The sequence below is a fragment of the Typha angustifolia genome, chromosome 10 (genome assembly GCF_048772165.1).
Source record: "Typha angustifolia cultivar Huaian chromosome 10, ASM4877216v1, whole genome shotgun sequence".
In the NCBI taxonomy this organism is placed as follows: domain Eukaryota; kingdom Viridiplantae; phylum Streptophyta; class Magnoliopsida; order Poales; family Typhaceae; genus Typha; species Typha angustifolia.
In genome coordinates, this window is record NC_133248.1 from 10,849,805 (window position 1) to 10,868,843 (window position 19,039).

Genomic DNA, 19,039 nt, shown 5'->3' on the forward strand with positions numbered 1-19,039 from the left:
CAAAGCCAGTTACTTACAATCATAATAAATCATGATCATTAACATCGAAGTGTCTAACCAAAAGAATCGCAACCGTTAACACGATACGATGCATCATCGAATGGTGTGATTAAAGCTTTCTATCTGTTCGAGATACAAGAGAGATTTAAAGAGAAGTCAACTTATACTACAAAGCCTCGTCCTCTAATCCTATTGGATGCCATACCAATTAAGCTAATTAACTCCTCGATAAGTCCGGCGAGATAGAGGTCTCTAGCAAAGCCGCCATGCTCGATGAACTCGATGACTGGGCACAATTAACTAAGTATTCCTACGTGGCAATTACTTGTACATAGTTGCATGCTGATTATAATGAGTTTGGCCGCATTTGCTATTTTAAAGATGACACTAAATTAATGTTATCGCATGATCACAATAATTTCAACTGCATATTATTTGTGATCGTGCGAATGAGGTATTGTTCATTTATTCTAATTTAGTGAGGTGCCTGTAGAATTAATCTTAACTCAAGGTATTGTTCAGTATTTTTACCGAATATTAGGTTTTATATATAACCAATGAAAAGAGAGGGCATTATTTATAATAGAATTAAAATATAAGGCGTTTATTTATAAATTTCTCTTGGATGAAAAACTAGTAATAGGATGGGCCAGAAGCCCAGTGTCCTTTCGGCCTTTCGGGCTACATTGGGTTAGGCCGAGAACCCATTGACTGCTTGAAGCTTTTGGGATCCAGTAAAAAGTTGACAAAGCCCAGGTGGATCTCAATTGAGAGTAATGGCCCCTTTGAACCTTCCTTAGTCCCAACCAGCAAGCTTACCGAAGATTCACCCAACCCAACCCAAAGCAACGCAACGCACCGTCCGTGTCGTTGACCCAAAGACAATTACCAACCATCAGCATTCATCAGATCCACAGACCCAAACTGTAACAAAAAGTGCCATCAACCAAACCCAATTCATGCCACTATTTGCCCCAGTGATTCCCAACACTGGCCAAAGTGGGTCCCGTCCCACATAACATCCAAGTGCCAGTGATTCACCACTAGGGATTGATTGCCCCTCCTGCTACCCACTGAGATTCCTGGGGGAGTCGCAAAGTTTTTAAGTTGGAATCCATAATCATTTACCCCCCCTCCCGTCTCCAATTCCAAAAGTTCATGAGATCCCAGACCAGGAGTGGAATATCTTGGCACTTAGATTCGATCAATCGAGAGAGATATTAGGGTAGATTCCAGAGATGGGTTGTACGGACGCACATGGCTTGAGATAGTGAAGAAGTGGTGGCAAATGGGAGCTCAAATAGGGAAAGATTCCAGTGCAGAGAGGTTTCGATGGGTTACAGGCTGGGGGAGGGGGGGGGGGGGGGGGGGGGTGGGAGGTGGGAAGTGGGAAGTGGGGAGTGGGAGGGATTGAGAGCTGAATGCAATGAAGGGACGTTATCATTCTGGGGGTCAAGATTCAAGAATGTGGGTGGGGGAATCAAAGCGGGTGAAGTTAGTTGCGTGTGCTGCCATCCTAGGGTACAACTTACTGTAATTTTGGTACCCCTGTGTGTCTTATAGTCTTCTCTAATCTCTACCCTCTACTCTCTAGGGATGTTTTATGTGTTTTTTTTTAAATAAAAATAAAAATAATTCATACCAAAGTACCAACTAGATAAATAAAATAGATTGGGCTCATTTCAGGACACTTATATATTATTTATGCGTAAAAAAGGTAATGATAACACTCATAATGTGTGAGTAAAATGTAAAATTAAATCTTCTTCTATATCAAGTGAGTTTCGTTTATATTTACGACTTTCGCCTTTGCTACATGGACGGTTTAGAATAAAAATGAGCCGAGGGACGTGGCAATGGAAAAGGTAGGTGCCCCCCGGAGTGATCAATCTGTGTCCGTCGGACGACAAGGTTATCTGACACCTACACTGCGACTGTGATGGTTGGGATACACCTGTACTTGGGACCTTTGGACGAGGGGGAAAAAAAAGTGGATCCTTTCGTCCTCCACTTGATGTTGACACGTGTCATGTCAAGTATCCAGGGCTGGGCCCCTTGAGATCCAATCCCTTTTGACGGCCCATAACATTGCATGGCGGAAATTAAGATTCCCTACAGGACCAGTGTGTCTCATTGCCGAACGAGAGATTTTGCTACAATCTTCTCATATATACTCTCGGCTCGCTCTCCAGTCTCCATGTCCTATCAAATAATAGAGATATTTTTTCAAACCCCCTCCCCCCCCTGCTTTAACCCCACCTCAAAAAACCCACAACTTTTAGTCTATAAAAAGCCCATGAAAAGCCCATGGTGTATAGGATTTTGTTCTTCTCTTTTGGGAAAATTTCCTGAAGTCTCGTGACAAAGCCAGTGGGCAGTGGGATAGTGTCTAGTCGTTTAAAATGGCTCATTCAAAGTCAGTAGATACTATATAGATTTGGCTTTCACTGTTTCGCAGCAGTCAGTGATGTAGTGGTAGAAGGTGAACTGACTGTGTGCCTATATAATTTTAAGAAGAAGGAATATGCCAAAGAATAGATTGATTGCAAATAAGCTGGTAGATACTATTTAGATTTGGCTTTCACAGCAGTCGGTGATCTAGTGGTAGAAGGTGAACTGACTGTGTCCATAATTAGGAAGAAGAGGAAAAAGCCAAAGAAAGATTCATTTCAAAAAAGCTCGAGGCATCAAATCGTAGATTCTTTCAAGATTCTCCTATTCATGAGGAGAGAACAAATGGCAGCATCACTAGTTGCCTTAGTGCCCCCTGATACCCTTTAAAAGGGCACACATACACAGACACACTCATCTCTCTCCATCTAACTTTGTACTATAAATACTATGAGCATGTCAACATGAGGGAGAGAGAGAGAGATGCTCTATTGTGTGATCGTTATCTCAATCAGGCCAAGGCAAAGGGGGTCTGCAAAATAATTGCATGCACCCATAAAATCTTGTGGCCACTTACAATGGGGCCCCAAGGGCTTTGACATGAACAAACTTTTGCCCTCTTTTCCCTTCGAATTTAGCTTGCATCAATATTCTCTTATCGTTGAACAGGGAAAGCTATCTAGGTGCAAGAATGCGATGATATGCATTGAAATGTGACAAATATGGAGGCACAACTTACAAGCATGTACATATACGACCATGTTAATTAGAAAAAAAAGATTGAAAAAAGATTAGCTTTTGGCTTAATGCAATCTTATATTATTTGCACTTGCACGTGTACGTTGTCAAGGTTGACCACTTATTTCAACGTAGAGGGCGTTCCTACGCGGAACAAACTATATATTATTGACACCATATATGTTTACAGAGATAAGATTATTCCAGATTAATGCAAATGGATTTAGTGGAGCTCGGGAGCTAATGATGGAAAGGGATCTAGAGTGAGGAAGAATTAAAGGTAAATAATATCCTGACATCCAATACGTGTTCATTCATGTGGGCTGTGATATTAGGTTATTGGTTGTAACTAGATAGTATGAAATCTGAAAAAGTTTCCCTTCTAGGATAGTAAGACGACAACATGAGGGAATACATCAGAGAGCCCCACTTGGACCACGCCCATACCATTATGATATGTTTCTCTTTTCCAGTAATGGAAATTTCAAGCTTCATATCTAAATTCTGGATTCACCACAGGCCACAGCGTTGCCACATTGGTGTCGTCATTTTGTCGTCAAAATCGTGCCAATTGGGCCCTAACATGCAACAAGATTCCGATGCGTGACTGGTGCATGCTCGATGAAATGCCCAAACTACTCTTCTCTGACGCATTAGTTTGTTGGGTATAAAGAGCTCAAAGTCTTCAAACTTCACGCAAATTATATATCTTCCTAGCTAGTTCAGAACCTGAGTATGTTTTCTGCTCAATTTTGAGGATGGTCCTAACTTGCCTAGGCAATATAGGCTTAGGTTGGTCCTTCATTTATAGTCAAAGTTTATTACAAGAGTCCTTGCATGTGATCCCTAGTCAACCGACGTAGTTGACTACACGTGAATGTAATAACACTATTCCTTCTAGTATGATCTTGGTGCAGTCCATATATCTATATATAAATATATACAATCCTTTTCCATATATATATATAATCTTTGGGCATACAACTCTGCACGCATCACCCGATGAGCACTGTACTTGGGACCGCCAGTTAATTCCAACTTGCCCATGCCTTCTTCCCTCAATCATTCATCCTCTTGATTCTCCCATGAAAATGATTGCATAGTGGATTCTTAGCAGGTGATCAAGATATATACGTCTCTCTTCTCTTCCTTAGTAGTACTAATAGTACTACCGAGTAAATCTAATGCAAGCTTTAGTTGTCGGGATCCAGTATCAGAGAATATTCCAGTCGACATAACAATTTTCGACCTCATCATTGGCTAGTAGGTGATAAGATTATATAGAACGTCGAAATGATCATTCCGAGTGGATTGCCTACAGGGAAGGCTGCATGAATAAAAAGATCAAAGAGCCAAGAGGAAGTAGAAGAAGAAGAAGAAGAAGAAGAAGAAGAAGAAGAAGGAATCATGCATGGGATCTGAAAAGGATAGCTGCAGGTCTGCCAAATAGTTGCACTGGCTAATTAACTTATATACTTTGGAATATGCTAATGGAGTAAAGGTGGGGTATATATGTACAAGTGTGTGTGTAGAGGGCCAGCTCATTGGATAATCGATGTAGACTACTATATATATATATATACACATATCATTGAGTGGAAGGCAATATTCTATACTTGTATGTATCGTGGTGGTCCTCGGACCATGGAGTTGGGCATGAGGATGTAACCTGATAGGTCTTTAGGAAAAAAAAATTGTGCCTTAAGACTAGTTCATTGAGAGAGAGAGAGAGAGAGAGAGAGAGAGAGAGAGAGAGAGAGAGAGAGAGAGAGAGAGAGAGAGAGAGAGAGCAAATGCCACACTATATTTTTTGATCTAATATATTTCATAATAAAAGAAAAGTTGAAAGACAGACTTTACTGATCAAGATTGAAGAGATCAAGCTTGCGGTACCTCCCCAAAACCTAACACCTAATGAAGTACATCAACATTTCAAAAATAACAAACAAATTTGAAATCCTTCGACCTCTCTCTCTCTCTTGCTCTCTCTCTCTCCATGTCAGTCAATCCAAGTTAAGAAAAGCTAACGAAAAGAAGACCATATACAAGATATACAATTACTAGTAAAACCCACAACTACCCAAGCCACCCTCCATCTCCTAGGATCAATTCATCACTAGTTGCAGTAAAAAATCTTGTGCTATAGAAGTCTAAGAGAAGGGCATTTGCTGCTTGGCATTACATTTCCAGCATTGCTCGATGTCATGAGCAATCCTCGTGGCATCAAATGATGCACCCAACAAGCCACGTTTGGTGAATCCAACGGCGTATAATCCGGATTCGCCTTTCCACCCATTAGGGAATGGCCTTCTTGGCAACCCATCCTTCTCCGAGAAGAACTCACTCTCCTGCCAAGTCCAACTTGATATCAATATTTTAGCTAGTCAAATTATAATCTTACGTAAACTATATATATATATATATATATATATGTATGTATGTATATACCTTTAGCCAAGAAGGTACATTGCTTTTGTATCCAGTGGCTAGAACAACGGCATCGAAAACCTCCGACCGGCCGTCGACAAACTCCGCGCCGTACTCCGTGAACCGTCTTACCGCGGGGAATACCTGTAATCGAAAATAAACAATTCAAGCAACCGCGACCGATGTGATAAGTATCTTTTAGATCGACTATGATAGTTCAATATGCAAACCATGATGTCTCCAGACTTGATCTTCCCGAGGGTGCCGACGTCGAGGACCGGGGTCTTCCCCGAGAGTGACTTGAGCTCGAGTGGGCCGAGCTGGGGCCGCTCGAGGCCGAGCTTAGCCGTGTCGCCGAGCATCAGGCGGGCGACGAGGAGCAAGAAGCGATCCACCATTTGGATGGGCAGCCATTTGAGGAGCACCATGGACAAGCCAAAAGTAGAGCTCCCAAGCATCTCCCTTGGGAGGACATGCACCTGGAGGTAATAGAATCGAGGGAAAGATATCAAAAAAAGGAGTGCAAAGATGAAAATGGATGAGTTGTACAATGATGTGGACTCATGTTTTGGGCCCCAAAATAAACAATTACTCATGCAAATATGGTTAGTAGCTAGCACTAGGTATATATCGATTTGACTTATTTTCGCTTAATTATTGTTGGTACTTCAAATGACAAACATTGTTGTTGGGTCCCAGACAACACTACCTACTAGTTATCTTTGTCATGCCTCCAAGAAAACTTTGAGCTAGTTTACAACTTGGTGCAGTCTCCACAAAATCTTAGCTACAACGCACTTTACTTAACATGGGGGCACACACAAAATAAAAAGAAAAAAAAGATGTGGATGAGAGTTGAGGCCAAACTCCTGATCGTATATATTTTTGCTCAATAATGGTTGGTACTTGGAATGACAAAGATTGTTGGCAATGGGGCCCCAAGAAGTAGTGCATATGAATATGTATATATATAAACATGTTTCATGATAGTTGTCCACCTTCAAAGGCAAAGGAATAAAAACCGAGTAAACTAAACGACTGGTGAGGTGATTCACTGGGGAAGGCGGAGCATACTCCCCGCGTGCGGATGACTCCCAAGAAAGGGGAGAAGATTCACAGCGGAAAAGGATTTCCAAGGCGAATCCATCTTTCTTCGCATGCCATTCCGCTCCTTCTTTTAATTTACCAACAAATATATATAATTTAAAGATAAAAGAAAAAATAAATAAAACTTTGAGGATATTAATGCAGGAGATCGAGAAGCGCAACATCACGTGAGTCTGTCGTTAATATATGTCTATAATATATATATATATATATATATATATATATTGATGAAGTGGTCGTGCTAACAATAAATAGAAAGAAAATTTTAAAAAAAAAAAATCGAACTCACCGTATCTCTAACGACCATGGAAGGACGAGCATTGTGGTTGCAGAGATCCAAGCAGACCTCCATCCCGGAGTTGCCGCAACCGACGACGAGCACACGCTTCCCGCGATACGCGTCGCCGCTCCGGTAAGCGCTGGTGTGCAGAACCGACCCTCTAAAACCCCTGATCCCCTCGATCTCCGGCACCACAGCCTCCGCGTTCTCCCCGGTGGCGACCACCAGCCACCGGCAAACATACTCCGTCCTCTTCCCCTCCTTCTCCCCTCCTCCCTCCGTCTTCACTCTCCAGTACCCTAACACGTCGCGCTCCGCGCCGACCACCGTCTCGTCGAACGCAGGCCGGATGTCGAACCGCTTGACGTACGCCTCGAGGTACGCCACGAACTGCTGCTTGGTCGGGTACGTCGGGAACCCGGCGGGGAACGGCATGAGCGGCAGCTCGCAGAATTTCTTCGGCAGGTGGAGGCGGAGGCGGTCGTAGGTCTTGAGCTGCCACAGCGAGGCGATGCAGTTCGCCCGCTCCACGACCAGGCTCGGGATCCCCTTGTCCTTTAGACACGCCGCCACCGCCAACCCCGACGGCCCCGCCCCGACGATTACAGGCCCCTCCACGAGCACGTACCGGTCAGCCGGCTTCATCGTGCAGTGCTGCTGCTGCTGGAAATGGTAGAAGAAGAAGGGGTCATGAACTCTCTTGCCCTCAGACTCTCTAAAGCAATCCATGGAGGAGGAAAACCACTAATACAACTTGTAGATGGGAATAAGAGACAGATGGTATGTGGAGATCATTGGGTATATCTTTCTTCCTTTCTTTATCTCTACTCGATCTCTCTCCTCCTTTTTCTTTGGTCTCTACGTGCTGCTCCCTGGATGGGTAGTTAGGAGAGAGAGTGTTCCACACTTATCCAGTACTCCTCCTCATTTATCGGAGGGATAACTCGAGCTTATCTATTTGGTCCGATAGAGGAGGAAGCGGAGGATGGAGAGGAAGAACGAGTAAGAATCAAAGGGAGGCCAGAAGAGAAGGGAAAGGAGAGTGTGAGGGAGTTACAGGGTTGGGCTATTTATATATATTGTTCACTTGGGTTACCTTTTCTTTTCCTACACATGGAGGCTAAGTGGCGTGACATTTATTTAGTGTTATCCTAAACATATTTGAATACAAAAAGAAAAAGAAAATAAAAGAAAAATTCTAGGCCCCCTTAGAGAAAAAGAATAATTGTATAAGATTTTCTTTTTCCATAAGAGTAGGACAGCTTAATTAAACTGTTTCCCAAGTAAATCAAGCATTTAAATGAAACGGTTATATATATATATATATATATATATATATATAAAGATAAGAATGAGTCAAACTTAATTTCCTAAAAACATGTTATATATTATGCATAAGTTTTTATCGAAACAAAATCTAATGTATTGTATCAACGACAAAGAACAAAGCGGTTGATGCCTTTCCTTGGCCACTCTTGGACATCCCTCTTCTCTCTTCTCTCTCTAAGTATATGATCTCTGTGGCTCTGCACACGCATGCCTGCCTGCCTATGAGGCTAAGAGGGTTTAAGCTAAGCCCAGAGTGAGCTTCCCCCACTCTACAATGCCGTATTTGGGTGGAATTGTCATGCGGTACTACAAAACAAACCATAACCAGTCAATCCCATAGCAATGCCTTAGCTGTTTCTCTTCTTCTTTTTCTCACTTGTATTGTTTGCCTACCTCAGGTTGGCAGGCTATACCCAAAAAGGGACTCGTTTTTATATTCATCTTTTAAGTATCTTATATCGAGTCGAGCATACACAATAAGTGTAATACACGAGAAGGTATATGTAGTCATCGTAAAGATTAGAGTTTAATAGATGAGAAGATGCAAAGTGTTAGTTAAACCTCATAAGCGAGAGATTAATAATTAAAAACTTTGTGTGGAAGATATTAAACTAATTTTCTTTCACCATTTGTGTGGAAAATATTTAAGTAACGCAGGAAAAGTTAAAAAGCTAACAGGCTTATGTGTAACTTTTCGCATTAGGTTTTAATATATCCACATTGTAATCAGTGGAAAAAGTTTCACTTTAGTACTGTTGAACTTTATTATGTAACTTTTCCATCTTAGCAAGTCGTCTTTTATAGAATACTTAATGGTTCTCTTAGAGTAAAAATTATTCTTACCCACAACCTACGCGAGCTCCAAAAGTGAGCCATATAATTGGCAAATGAAAACAAATAGTATACTACATGGTGTCTCATTAAAGCAACACTAGCAATCAATGATCATTAATTGTTAGATAGTATATATGTTAGGAAAGTGTAAGCATATAAATAAACCTAAAAGTGAAGTTATATATTCTACTTAATTTTGAGCTAGCTAATTGATCAACATCAAGCACCTCATCCTCAAAAACAATCCAAATAGGTAAGTTCACAATGAGTAAATTTTTTTTTTTTTTTTTTTTGCTTGCAAATAGTTTACTCTTTTTGCCTTTTGCCATTTCAGCATGCACTCTCACACATTTGGCATATGACTTCAATATCCACCTAATTTAAATTAAAAATAAGGGTAAACAGTGAGGCCATTACTATCAATTATCTTTTTAATTTCATAGTTATCAAGAAGCAACAACACGCCACATATAGATTTCAATCAATATTGAAGTGGATCACAATCACAAGGGAAAAAAGAATTGTATAAAATCAATTTTATACACTTCGACAAAGAAAGCACTAGGCCTCGACCCATATACCATCAGTAGTGGGAGACATAGGTTATTGTGGTGTATGCTGCGAAGCTTCCCAATTATTAATATGACTCATTATAAACAACTTACAAAGAGGAGGCTTCCTGAGTTTATATATATAATAAGAACTCCCATGAGTGATTCAAGTTTTATATTCTCTACCTGGCCCTTTTTTTTTTTATCATAAAGTGGACTCTTCTTTTACTATTTAAACAACCCTTTGGAAGGGATTAAGAAAAAATTTCCCTGCAAACTAAGTTATCAAGTTTGACTTACAAGCAACACAATCATTCTCTTGGGCATAAAAATTGAGAGAATCAAGCACTGGCCTTCTTTAAGAATGAAGGAAGTTACTTCTCTGACCTCAGTCGAATCCAAGTTTGGGAATTGTATACATTTATTCTCTCAGATCACTGGATATAGTGGGCTAATTAACAAGAGGTGGATTAGCATCTATTAAAAGACAACTCTTCTACAAGTGGGTTTGGTCCCCTGCATGGGCCTCAGCCAACTCTATTCTAGGGATCATGAGATGCTATGTATTCAAATATATGTAATTGTAACAAGTGGGTTAGACCTCTTGCTGCTACTCCTTCCTTTTAGTTTTAATCAGGAATTATTCTTGGTATAATTAAGAAACTATTCCAGTTCTGGGGACTACAAAGACATCAAATGACTGGCAAATGCTGAGATAGGTATTCTAAAGTTGCATTGCGTCCCATCATTTTTGTTCTAAATTCATCATACATAAAATTAAAATAAATAAAGATTTTGTTATTGGAATCCTACTCCACTCTGGGACAATAAAATGAATGCATTGCATCATCACAACTTAGCTCAACTTCTATAAGTTACATCCTAGTATTTTTCACTCATACTGCCACTTGTTTTGTCTGTACAGAAAAACATAAAGAAAGGTGCTTTAACAAATGAATAAACTATCTGGTCGTTTCCTAACACATTTAGCTACTCCTTGGAGGGTCATTTGAGCACTATGTAATGGATATTATCCTGCAAAGTTTTGATACAACCTGCCCCACTGTCTGATAATTAGGTACAATTAATGAAAGAAACTCACAGAGTTATGCGATCATGTCCAAGTCTGAATGCTTGCATCCAGTGATGAAGTAACAAGTTTCAACTGGAGCCCGTTGCGGAAAAGCAGTAATAATCCTTTCCTTTCTCTTAAAGCAGGCATTAGGCATAGCACTTATCCTAATAAAAGTGCAAACTTTATTTTACACACAAAAGAATGCGCGCTCATTGCTTCAGTGATTGCTACTAGCTTTGTAACACCACCTTCTAAAAGGACAAATCACTTCAAAGTTCGATCATTGAGCATCGTCTGCTTCATACAGACGTGTCAAATTCAAGAAAGCTAATTAAGTAGTAAAATTATGTAAACAAAGATGAATCTCGAATCTTCATATATACTCTTGGAAATTAATATCTGAAAGAATGAAAGCAGTTGAGACCTAATAAGAGAATTACGATCGAATGCTCTCATCCTAGCCTCTTCCCCTCTTACCTTTATCTTCGCAATATTCATTAGCAGATAGGAGACACAGAATCCATATTACATCATTTCATCCACTTCATCTCATCTTTAGCTCAAGGGAATGAGGAGTAGTCCCCATTAACTAACTTTCAGTTCATATAATAAGAGGAAAAACAAAAGTGATTAGACACTTGTGGAGGCATATAAAACTTCTTTAGTTTTCTGATTATTTTCCAAGTGCTAGCTTTTGCTTTGTGGTAATAGCCTTTTTTCATGATGCTTGGTTTGGCAAAAAGTGTGGCATTGCAATCAGAGAACATTCTATTTGTACTTGGCTTTGCACTTGCTAAAAAACCAAACTATTCCACTTGTAGTAACTGTGATTTAGGTGGTTGGCATGCCTAGCTTGTTTAATTTTAAGTGTGAACCTATAAGATCGAAGTTGGTCAGTTGGAGTGGAAAATTGAGCATTGTTAGGTAGATGGAAGTCTTTTTAACTCTGGCCATTGAGAGGGAGGTGTCAAAGAGAGGAGGATGGTGGGAGCTAACTAGCTAAGAGATGTCACCTTCCATTTCCGCCATTGCAAAATTGAAGAGGATCAATAGGAAGAAAAGGCAAAGCTTAGAAGCATATGATAATGGCAGGCATTAAGGCTTCTATAAGGAAGGAGGCTGCATTTGGGAAAATGTTAGAAGGATGCTTTTCGGCGTCGACAAGGTGCTTCAGTGCCTACTTCTGACACTTCAGGATAAAGTAATCTAAACTTTATTTAAAGCAAAGGCAATTGAGACATTGAGAATAGAATCAATTGATGCTAGATAAAAACAAAGTTAGAAAGCTCCTAAAACTATCAAAGCTTTTATAACTATAATATGCTTGAGTAAGTGAAGGTCATGCTACATCAAATGGTTTCATATAATGGTTTCCAAGTAAACAAAGATCCAATTCGAACTCTTCGCAAGCAATCCTCTTCGTGCAGAGATGGAAAGGATTAGTAAAACATTTTTATGTTACTCTTTTATGTGCCCTTTACTTTTTCTCTGTTCTTTACTTCCATTAGTTGAGAAAAGGCAATGGAACTTATTGGTTTAATAACAAGGCGTCCACTAATTATTCTTTAATGAAGGTGGTTAATTTCTCAGAAGCATTTCACTTACAAAAATCCAACTAAAACTAATTACTGGTACTTTTGGGATCCCCACATTAGTTCAAGCTTGAGTTCAGGTTCATCATATTGAATATGAAGTTAAACTAAAACAAAAATATAACATGAAGTAAGAATGTAAGATTCAGCTAAAAATTGAGTAGAACTACTGATCAGAGTGATTCAGTTGATACTTAGATCAATTACAATATCTCTTTTCAAAATCCTAAGCTTTCTGCTATGATGCAGCAAGGTCACAAATCAGAAGAACTATGGATGATTATGCCTGCTTTTGAATTGTAGAAAACTACATGAAACCAAGAATTCACTAATACGAATCATCACTGTACATAGACTATTCAGATTATGATCAGCTGTGGCAAGTTTATCCTAACAGTGGAATGAGATGATAACTAGAAATTTTACTTGTAGGAATCCAAGTGGACTTACTAAACTTTTGCCTGACAAGTTGCTAGCTCCATGAAAATGCCAAGAAATGGAAGATTTCACTTAAGAAATGCAGCAAAGTAGTCATCAAGGAAGTAGTTATGCAGTACTGCGAGATACTAATAAGCTACTCCAAGTTTCCATCTATTACTTAGTCTGTAATGGCATCATATAACATGAGCTTTAATCCTCTCATTCAGTGGAGACTTCCATTCTGAAATGCTTTCAAGTATTAGACATAGATTACGCTTCAGTGACCAACTCGGAGAAGGCACACCTGCAACCTCGAAACCTTTCTCATGGAAACTAAAATTTCAAGTAGATTAATCACTAACTAAATGAAGAGAAATCAACTAATTTTGAGGAGAATATTTCACCGGTTTAACTGTTGAATGTTAATTTTTTTTTTTCTAAAAAAGAAAGAAAAACTAAAAAAATAGAGAATATTTCATAACTTTAAAGAGAAAAAACTTTTTTAAAAAATCTAAAATACCTGTAATTTGACTTTAAATTCGGTTCTTTTTTTTAAAAAAACTTTTACCTTAATTCAAAAAACTTAATCAAGGATATTAATGTTAACTAACTACACATTGAAACTGTCCATTAGGGAAAAAACAAAAGAAACTAATGACGTGTTGTTTTTGAGGTACAGTGTTTTTTGGGGATAAATTTCTCAAATTGTTAAATGCTAAGGATTTGGAAGCCAAAATCGAAAATCGATTAAATGTAGGCGTTAATACGCAAATTTCTCCCGAGGACCCCCAAGAAAATAAAAGAAAAGAAAAAGAAAAGAAAAACGAACGCACCTGTTAAACACGTGCCTATCCATCCCGACCTCGTGGTGCATCTCTCGCCTCCCTCCTATCGTCTTCCTCTTTTTTCTCTTCTCGATGGGAGGAGACCACGGGGTCGTTGGGCTATGCGGATACCCAGAACGGAAATAGACACGGAAGCATGGCTTCTAAGAGACGTTAATGGCGGACTAGGGTTTGGTCTGCGGAGCTACCGGGTTTCTGAGGCCTCGAGAACCCCTTCCTCTCCTCCCCCATGTCTTCTCCCTGCCGTTGCCTCGCTCAAGCCCCCTTCTTGACCCCTCTCCCTCGAGCGCATCCTAGGGTTAAGGTTTCCAGGGGATTCTCCCTCCGCTCTCCCGCTCCCCTTAGATTCTGCACGCAGAGAGCTTCTCCCAAGGTTGGAATCCCTGGCTCGTTATAATAGTCTCTTATTTGGTGTATCCGTGCTGAAATTTTATCAGTTATTAGTTGAAATTAGTTTGATCTATTTGTATTTTGTTTCCTTTTGTTGTGTAGAGATGGAGGCAGGGACATGTCTCGTGCTTTATGAACGAAGAGGAGGAATCGTCAACTCCCGGTAGCAGATTTGAGCGTACCGAATTTGAGAAGGGAAAAGAATTGGGGAAGTCTGAGTTAGAGAATTCGACTGGGAATAAAAGACATTGGTTTTCAAGCATTCGCAAGGTCTGGTAACAACTTATAACATTTAGGGGATGATAATTTCTTTCTTCTCTAATTATCTATCTTCTTGGTGATGAATACCTTATTGATTATTTGCAGTTGTTGCTTTTAATATATTTCCATGCGGTTATGATATAAGCTTACTACTAGTTAGAGTTTCTAGAAGGTATGAAGTTAGAGGACATACAACTAAAGAAACTTGGTGGTGAGGCAATTGAGGAATATAGCACATGGTATAAGAATTAAGATAGTTGAGATAGCAGATGGAGCAGGTCACTTTGAAAGGGAAAGTTCATGTCTTTAATGCTTGACATTTATGAAAAAGATATGACGGGCTACATGGTAGATTTTGACACCTAGGTGATGAGAGAACAGATCGGTGGAGAAACATCAATCTTTTAAGAGGTAGATGGACTCAATAATAGTACTCAAGAGCTAGAGTGAATGTCTGAGTGGATATAAGAAAGGTTATTGAAAGTTGAAAACTGTTATTTCCAGGAGTTGCTAGTATCAAGATAACAAATTACTTTTTCTGTTGAAGCAAAGGTCAACTGAGACATGGAAATACATTTGAAATAAATTCTAGTGGTGTTATATACATGATATATTCATATGGCAAATAAAAATCTCCCCTCACCTTTTTCTAGTTTATTCAAGCTTTTATAGCTACTAAAGCTGCACCTTTTGTTAGTTATTTTTATCTTTATGATGGCCCAGATAATTTTTGTGATATTACACAGTTGATCCCCCCCTCCCCCCACCCAAATAGTAGACCAACTACCATCCGGTACTGAGATATGAAGAGAATGGTTTTATGTTTTTACCATGTGAAAATTTCATCAAGCTTCCTATCTTGGTGTCACTTGGACTTCTCTTCTTTAAGGATGTTACTCATTACTCCTTAGATGTCATTACAACCTGCAAAGTCTTTATTGCCATTGCAGAGTGCTTTTCCAGCATGACAAATTACCATTTATAATTCATGATGAATAGATTGTGACTCTATATGTAAGTGGCTTCTCTTATTTCCTGTCTTAATTTAATTTTACAGTGATTGGTTCAACAGTTCTGGTTTCAGTAATGCAACATTGTTCCTTTTTTTTTCCTGTGTGGGGTGGTTTGATTGTCTGAAACTGCCAGTTTGGTTTTGGTTTTGTGATTGCTTTTTTGGTTGGGATAGTCTACTAACTAACACTTATTATTTTAGGTGGTAGATAGAATCTTCGTCTTACCTAGCGATCCTTGGACTGTACCATGGACAGCGGAAACTATTATCCAGGTCAGTACTTTCTTATATTACCTCACTGTAATTTGGTTGCTAGCAAACATGAATTTCTAGGATTCAAAATAGCATTGTTGTTATTAAGGTTTCATTTTTAAGAACATAAGTCATATTTTAATCCACAATTCCAGACCATAATTTTTTTTACATTTTCATATATGTACGTTGATAAACCTGGTTTTTGAGTTCCTTTAGACAGATGTACATTTCTGAGTGACAGTACATCATGGTAAGATGTGTGGCATGTCTGTTCCTTGGACTTAGGTTTGGCCGGTCACCGCCAACAAGCTAGAAGCAAAGCGTCGCAAGCTGTATAAATTGAAGTACCAATGTTATCCACTAAAGCTTAATAATCTAGTTCAATCTGTGGGTAAGCCACTCTCTTGGAATCAATGCTGAATCCTTTTGTGGCATAGACGACTTTTTGTAAGACGAGATTCAATTTTTGGTAGGAATATCTAGTGTTGTAGAACCACAAAGGAAGAATTAACGTAGAAGTAGCGCAGACTACTATGCAATGTATATTTAATAAATTTCTTGGGGTTATACCACCTTGAATTGACCTGGATCAGTTCGTGCTATCTGTGATCTCATTGTCAGTTGATATAAGCAAATTTACTTCCACTTAAATAGGCATTCGCGTGACAAACTTGTAACTACATGGTGCATGGTGATAAGCCTAACTGGTATACTGAGTGACTCATGAGAAAATCAGTCATCTTTAGCTTTACTAAGTTATCCAGAAATTTAGCATTATCTTGCTGACCTTTCTTATCTGAATTATCCTTTTTCCCTTTCATAGTGTACCATAATTTGTGCATACTATAAGCTGAGGAAGCAAGACTGTTCATTGGTTTCAAAAGGGACTTCAGAAATTAGTGAAAATAATTTGGTCAGGAAAATGAGAGTGCATTAATACCTAAGGCTCACGTTTTGAACCAAAAAAGACATCTTAGTGCACTACGGTTCCACCTATGTGGGTCTAGGGAAGTCAGTAGTATGTACCCTTATCCTCATTATAGAAGAGGATGCTTCCTTCACTTGAATGCATGAGCAAGATATAAAGGCATAACTCAGCAATTGGTCGTATGTTAGTATGTGTATATATTCTAACTGGAGATTAGTGTTAGAGTTCTATTTGCTAGGCCAACCTGACACCCAATAATCCACCTTGTGTGAGGCGGGAATATAAAGCCATTCTCCGGGTTGTGTCTCTTCATTTTTCTAGGAACTCGGAAGGTGTAGGCAACCTTATACTTGAAGATATTACTGTAGTATTTTGAGCATATAGTACATTATCCTTCATTTATGATATGTTCTCATTGCCTTCCCTTTTTCTCTTTAAAGTTCAAATTCTTTACCCCTTGCAAAATTTGATCCTGCTGTCAACTTACACCAAGGTGTTAAACTCCGCTGTATTTACACGTAAGTTAACATGTGATGGCTTTGCAGGTTATGCTTCTGTGGATTGCTTCTTTTTGGTTTGTTGGATCCTGGATAATCCCTTTCTTGGCCCATGCTGCTGGTTTCAGCAAGGAATCTTTGACATACAGAGGTCAAGCATTATATAGCCTCCTGACAGATGTAGCCGAGGGATTGGCTGGGATCGCAATCCTCCATAGATGCCTTTCCAAATTCCACCCCCTTCCCTCAGGATGGTTTAAGTTCAGCTTGAGAGGTAGCTGGCATTTAGATGTAGGTTTGGGATGCCTATTGTTTCCACTTGTCAATTTCCTCTCTCAGGTCAATATCAATATGGTTCCGGTCCTTCCAACCCCACCTGTTGGAGTCTCCAGTGTGGAACAATCCATAGTTGCTCGTGATCCAGTGGCCATGGCTCTCTATGCTGTTGTGGTCTCCGTTTGTGCCCCGGTATGGGAGGAGATTGTGTTCCGAGGTTTTCTTCTTCCCTCACTGACCAGGTACATGCCTCTCTGGTCAGCGATCATGGTGAGTGCTGTTGCTTTTGCTCTGGCACATTTCAACGCACAGAGGCTATTGCCGCTGGTGTTCCTTGGGGTGGTAATGGGGGCCGTCTTTGCAAGATCCCGGAACTTGTTAGCATCAATGCTCTTGCATAGCCTATGGAATGGCTTTGTCTTCTTGGATCTGATGAAATGACAAACTATTCTTGTAATATGATCTACTTATCCATTTTAGCTATCTTCATTCCTGATTTGCTTACCATTCTTTGAGCACTTGTTTACATTGTTTCAGTGAGCCAAGAAGATACACACCTCAACATGTTACCCGGATGAGCAAGCCCTTGATCTTACGATACCAAGTAATATAATATAAAACGACATGCATTAGAGGTGTATTATAGGAATGAGACATAGATAGCTGTGTACTTTTTATTTTTTATTCATCCAAATTATACTTTTTGTTTTTGTCCAAGGTGAGCTCGAATCGAGCCCGGACTGGGCTTTGTTTGGACAACCCCAACAGGCCAAATGGACAATCTCCCCAAAAAACAGGCTATAATCAAGTGTAAGTTCCAAGAGCTACAGTGGTGGCCTTACAATTCCAAATATTTACCTGTACCCTTCATGAAATAATCTCGTCGTGCAGTGCAGTAGCCCAGTACTTCATACCTGAGCACATAGACTCATGTTAGTGGTTTCTGATCAGATCCAACTATGAAAGTTTTAACAAGTTGCCTGATGATATTATTACTTAAAAGAGATCAAGTTGGCATATCCACTTGGATACCCTTCGGAAGTATGGATGCCATGATATTAATATACTGGAACGACATTATTAGTTCTGCAAGCTTTGCAAAAAGACTGTCGAATAAACTAAAAAGTACGTCACAGAGCAACCCATCTCTCCAGTTCATCAGTCAGAGAGAATTTTATCTTAAAGACTTTAGATTCCTCCAAGCACTGCTCCTCTGATACACGAGTAGTGTGTGTGTCTACTGTCTAGGGAGGAGATCTTCTGCAGCCCAGACTGCAGAAATCTCCTCTCCAGCAAGCTACTCTACTCCTCATCCTCCGACGTGAAGGTCGAACGACAAAGTAACTTCTTCTTTCACAAATGTCTTAACTACTTCAAATATGTCAAAACAAACTTTGATTTATTTTATCTAATTTCCAAACTTCGAGATAATTTTTTGATAATTTGCGAGAAATAATGGTGTTTTAATTGAGAAGGGAGAGTTCCCGTTACTAAGTTTATGGCGTCCCACACCAACTGCCTCTCTGTCGCTTAGCAGTTGAATAATAGTTGGCTCTCGCACATGGACAGAGAGAGAGAGTGAGTGAGAGAGAGAGAGAGAGAGGCATGGGATTCTCTGGGAGGACAAAACCCAACACGAAAGAAACGCGACGAGATTTACTTTACTGTTTTATGTTCGTATAATGACCGAAATGCCCTTACAAGATAATTAACGCCAATTTAAACCTCGATCCTCAGCGACTTATCTATGCAACTAGTTACTCTTTGTACTTATTTTTAATAGAAATAGAGGTCTTATCAACGTTTAGAATAAATAGTAGCGATAAACTCT

The 19,039-nt window shown here is 39.6% G+C and overlaps 2 protein-coding genes across 2 annotated transcripts; one reads left to right on the forward strand and one right to left on the reverse strand.

The window, feature by feature from the left end:
• Positions 1-4,932: 4,932 nt before the first annotated feature.
• Positions 4,933-7,968, reverse strand: LOC140768887 (indole-3-pyruvate monooxygenase YUCCA2-like). Its single transcript, XM_073109339.1, has 4 exons — positions 6,953-7,968; positions 5,787-6,035; positions 5,578-5,700; positions 4,933-5,477 (listed from the first exon to the last, which is right to left on the reverse strand). Exons 1-4 carry the CDS (start codon positions 7,670-7,672, stop codon positions 5,280-5,282), a joined length of 1,290 nt encoding a protein of 429 aa, XP_072965440.1. The 5' UTR covers positions 7,673-7,968; the 3' UTR covers positions 4,933-5,279.
• A 5,636-nt stretch (positions 7,969-13,604) lies between these two features.
• On the forward strand, positions 13,605-17,715 carry LOC140769143 (uncharacterized). Its single transcript, XM_073109732.1, has 4 exons — positions 13,605-13,962; positions 14,082-14,249; positions 15,454-15,525; positions 16,981-17,715. Exons 1-4 carry the CDS (start codon positions 13,819-13,821, stop codon positions 17,647-17,649), a joined length of 1,053 nt encoding a protein of 350 aa, XP_072965833.1. The 5' UTR covers positions 13,605-13,818; the 3' UTR covers positions 17,650-17,715.
• Positions 17,716-19,039: the final 1,324 nt, after the last annotated feature.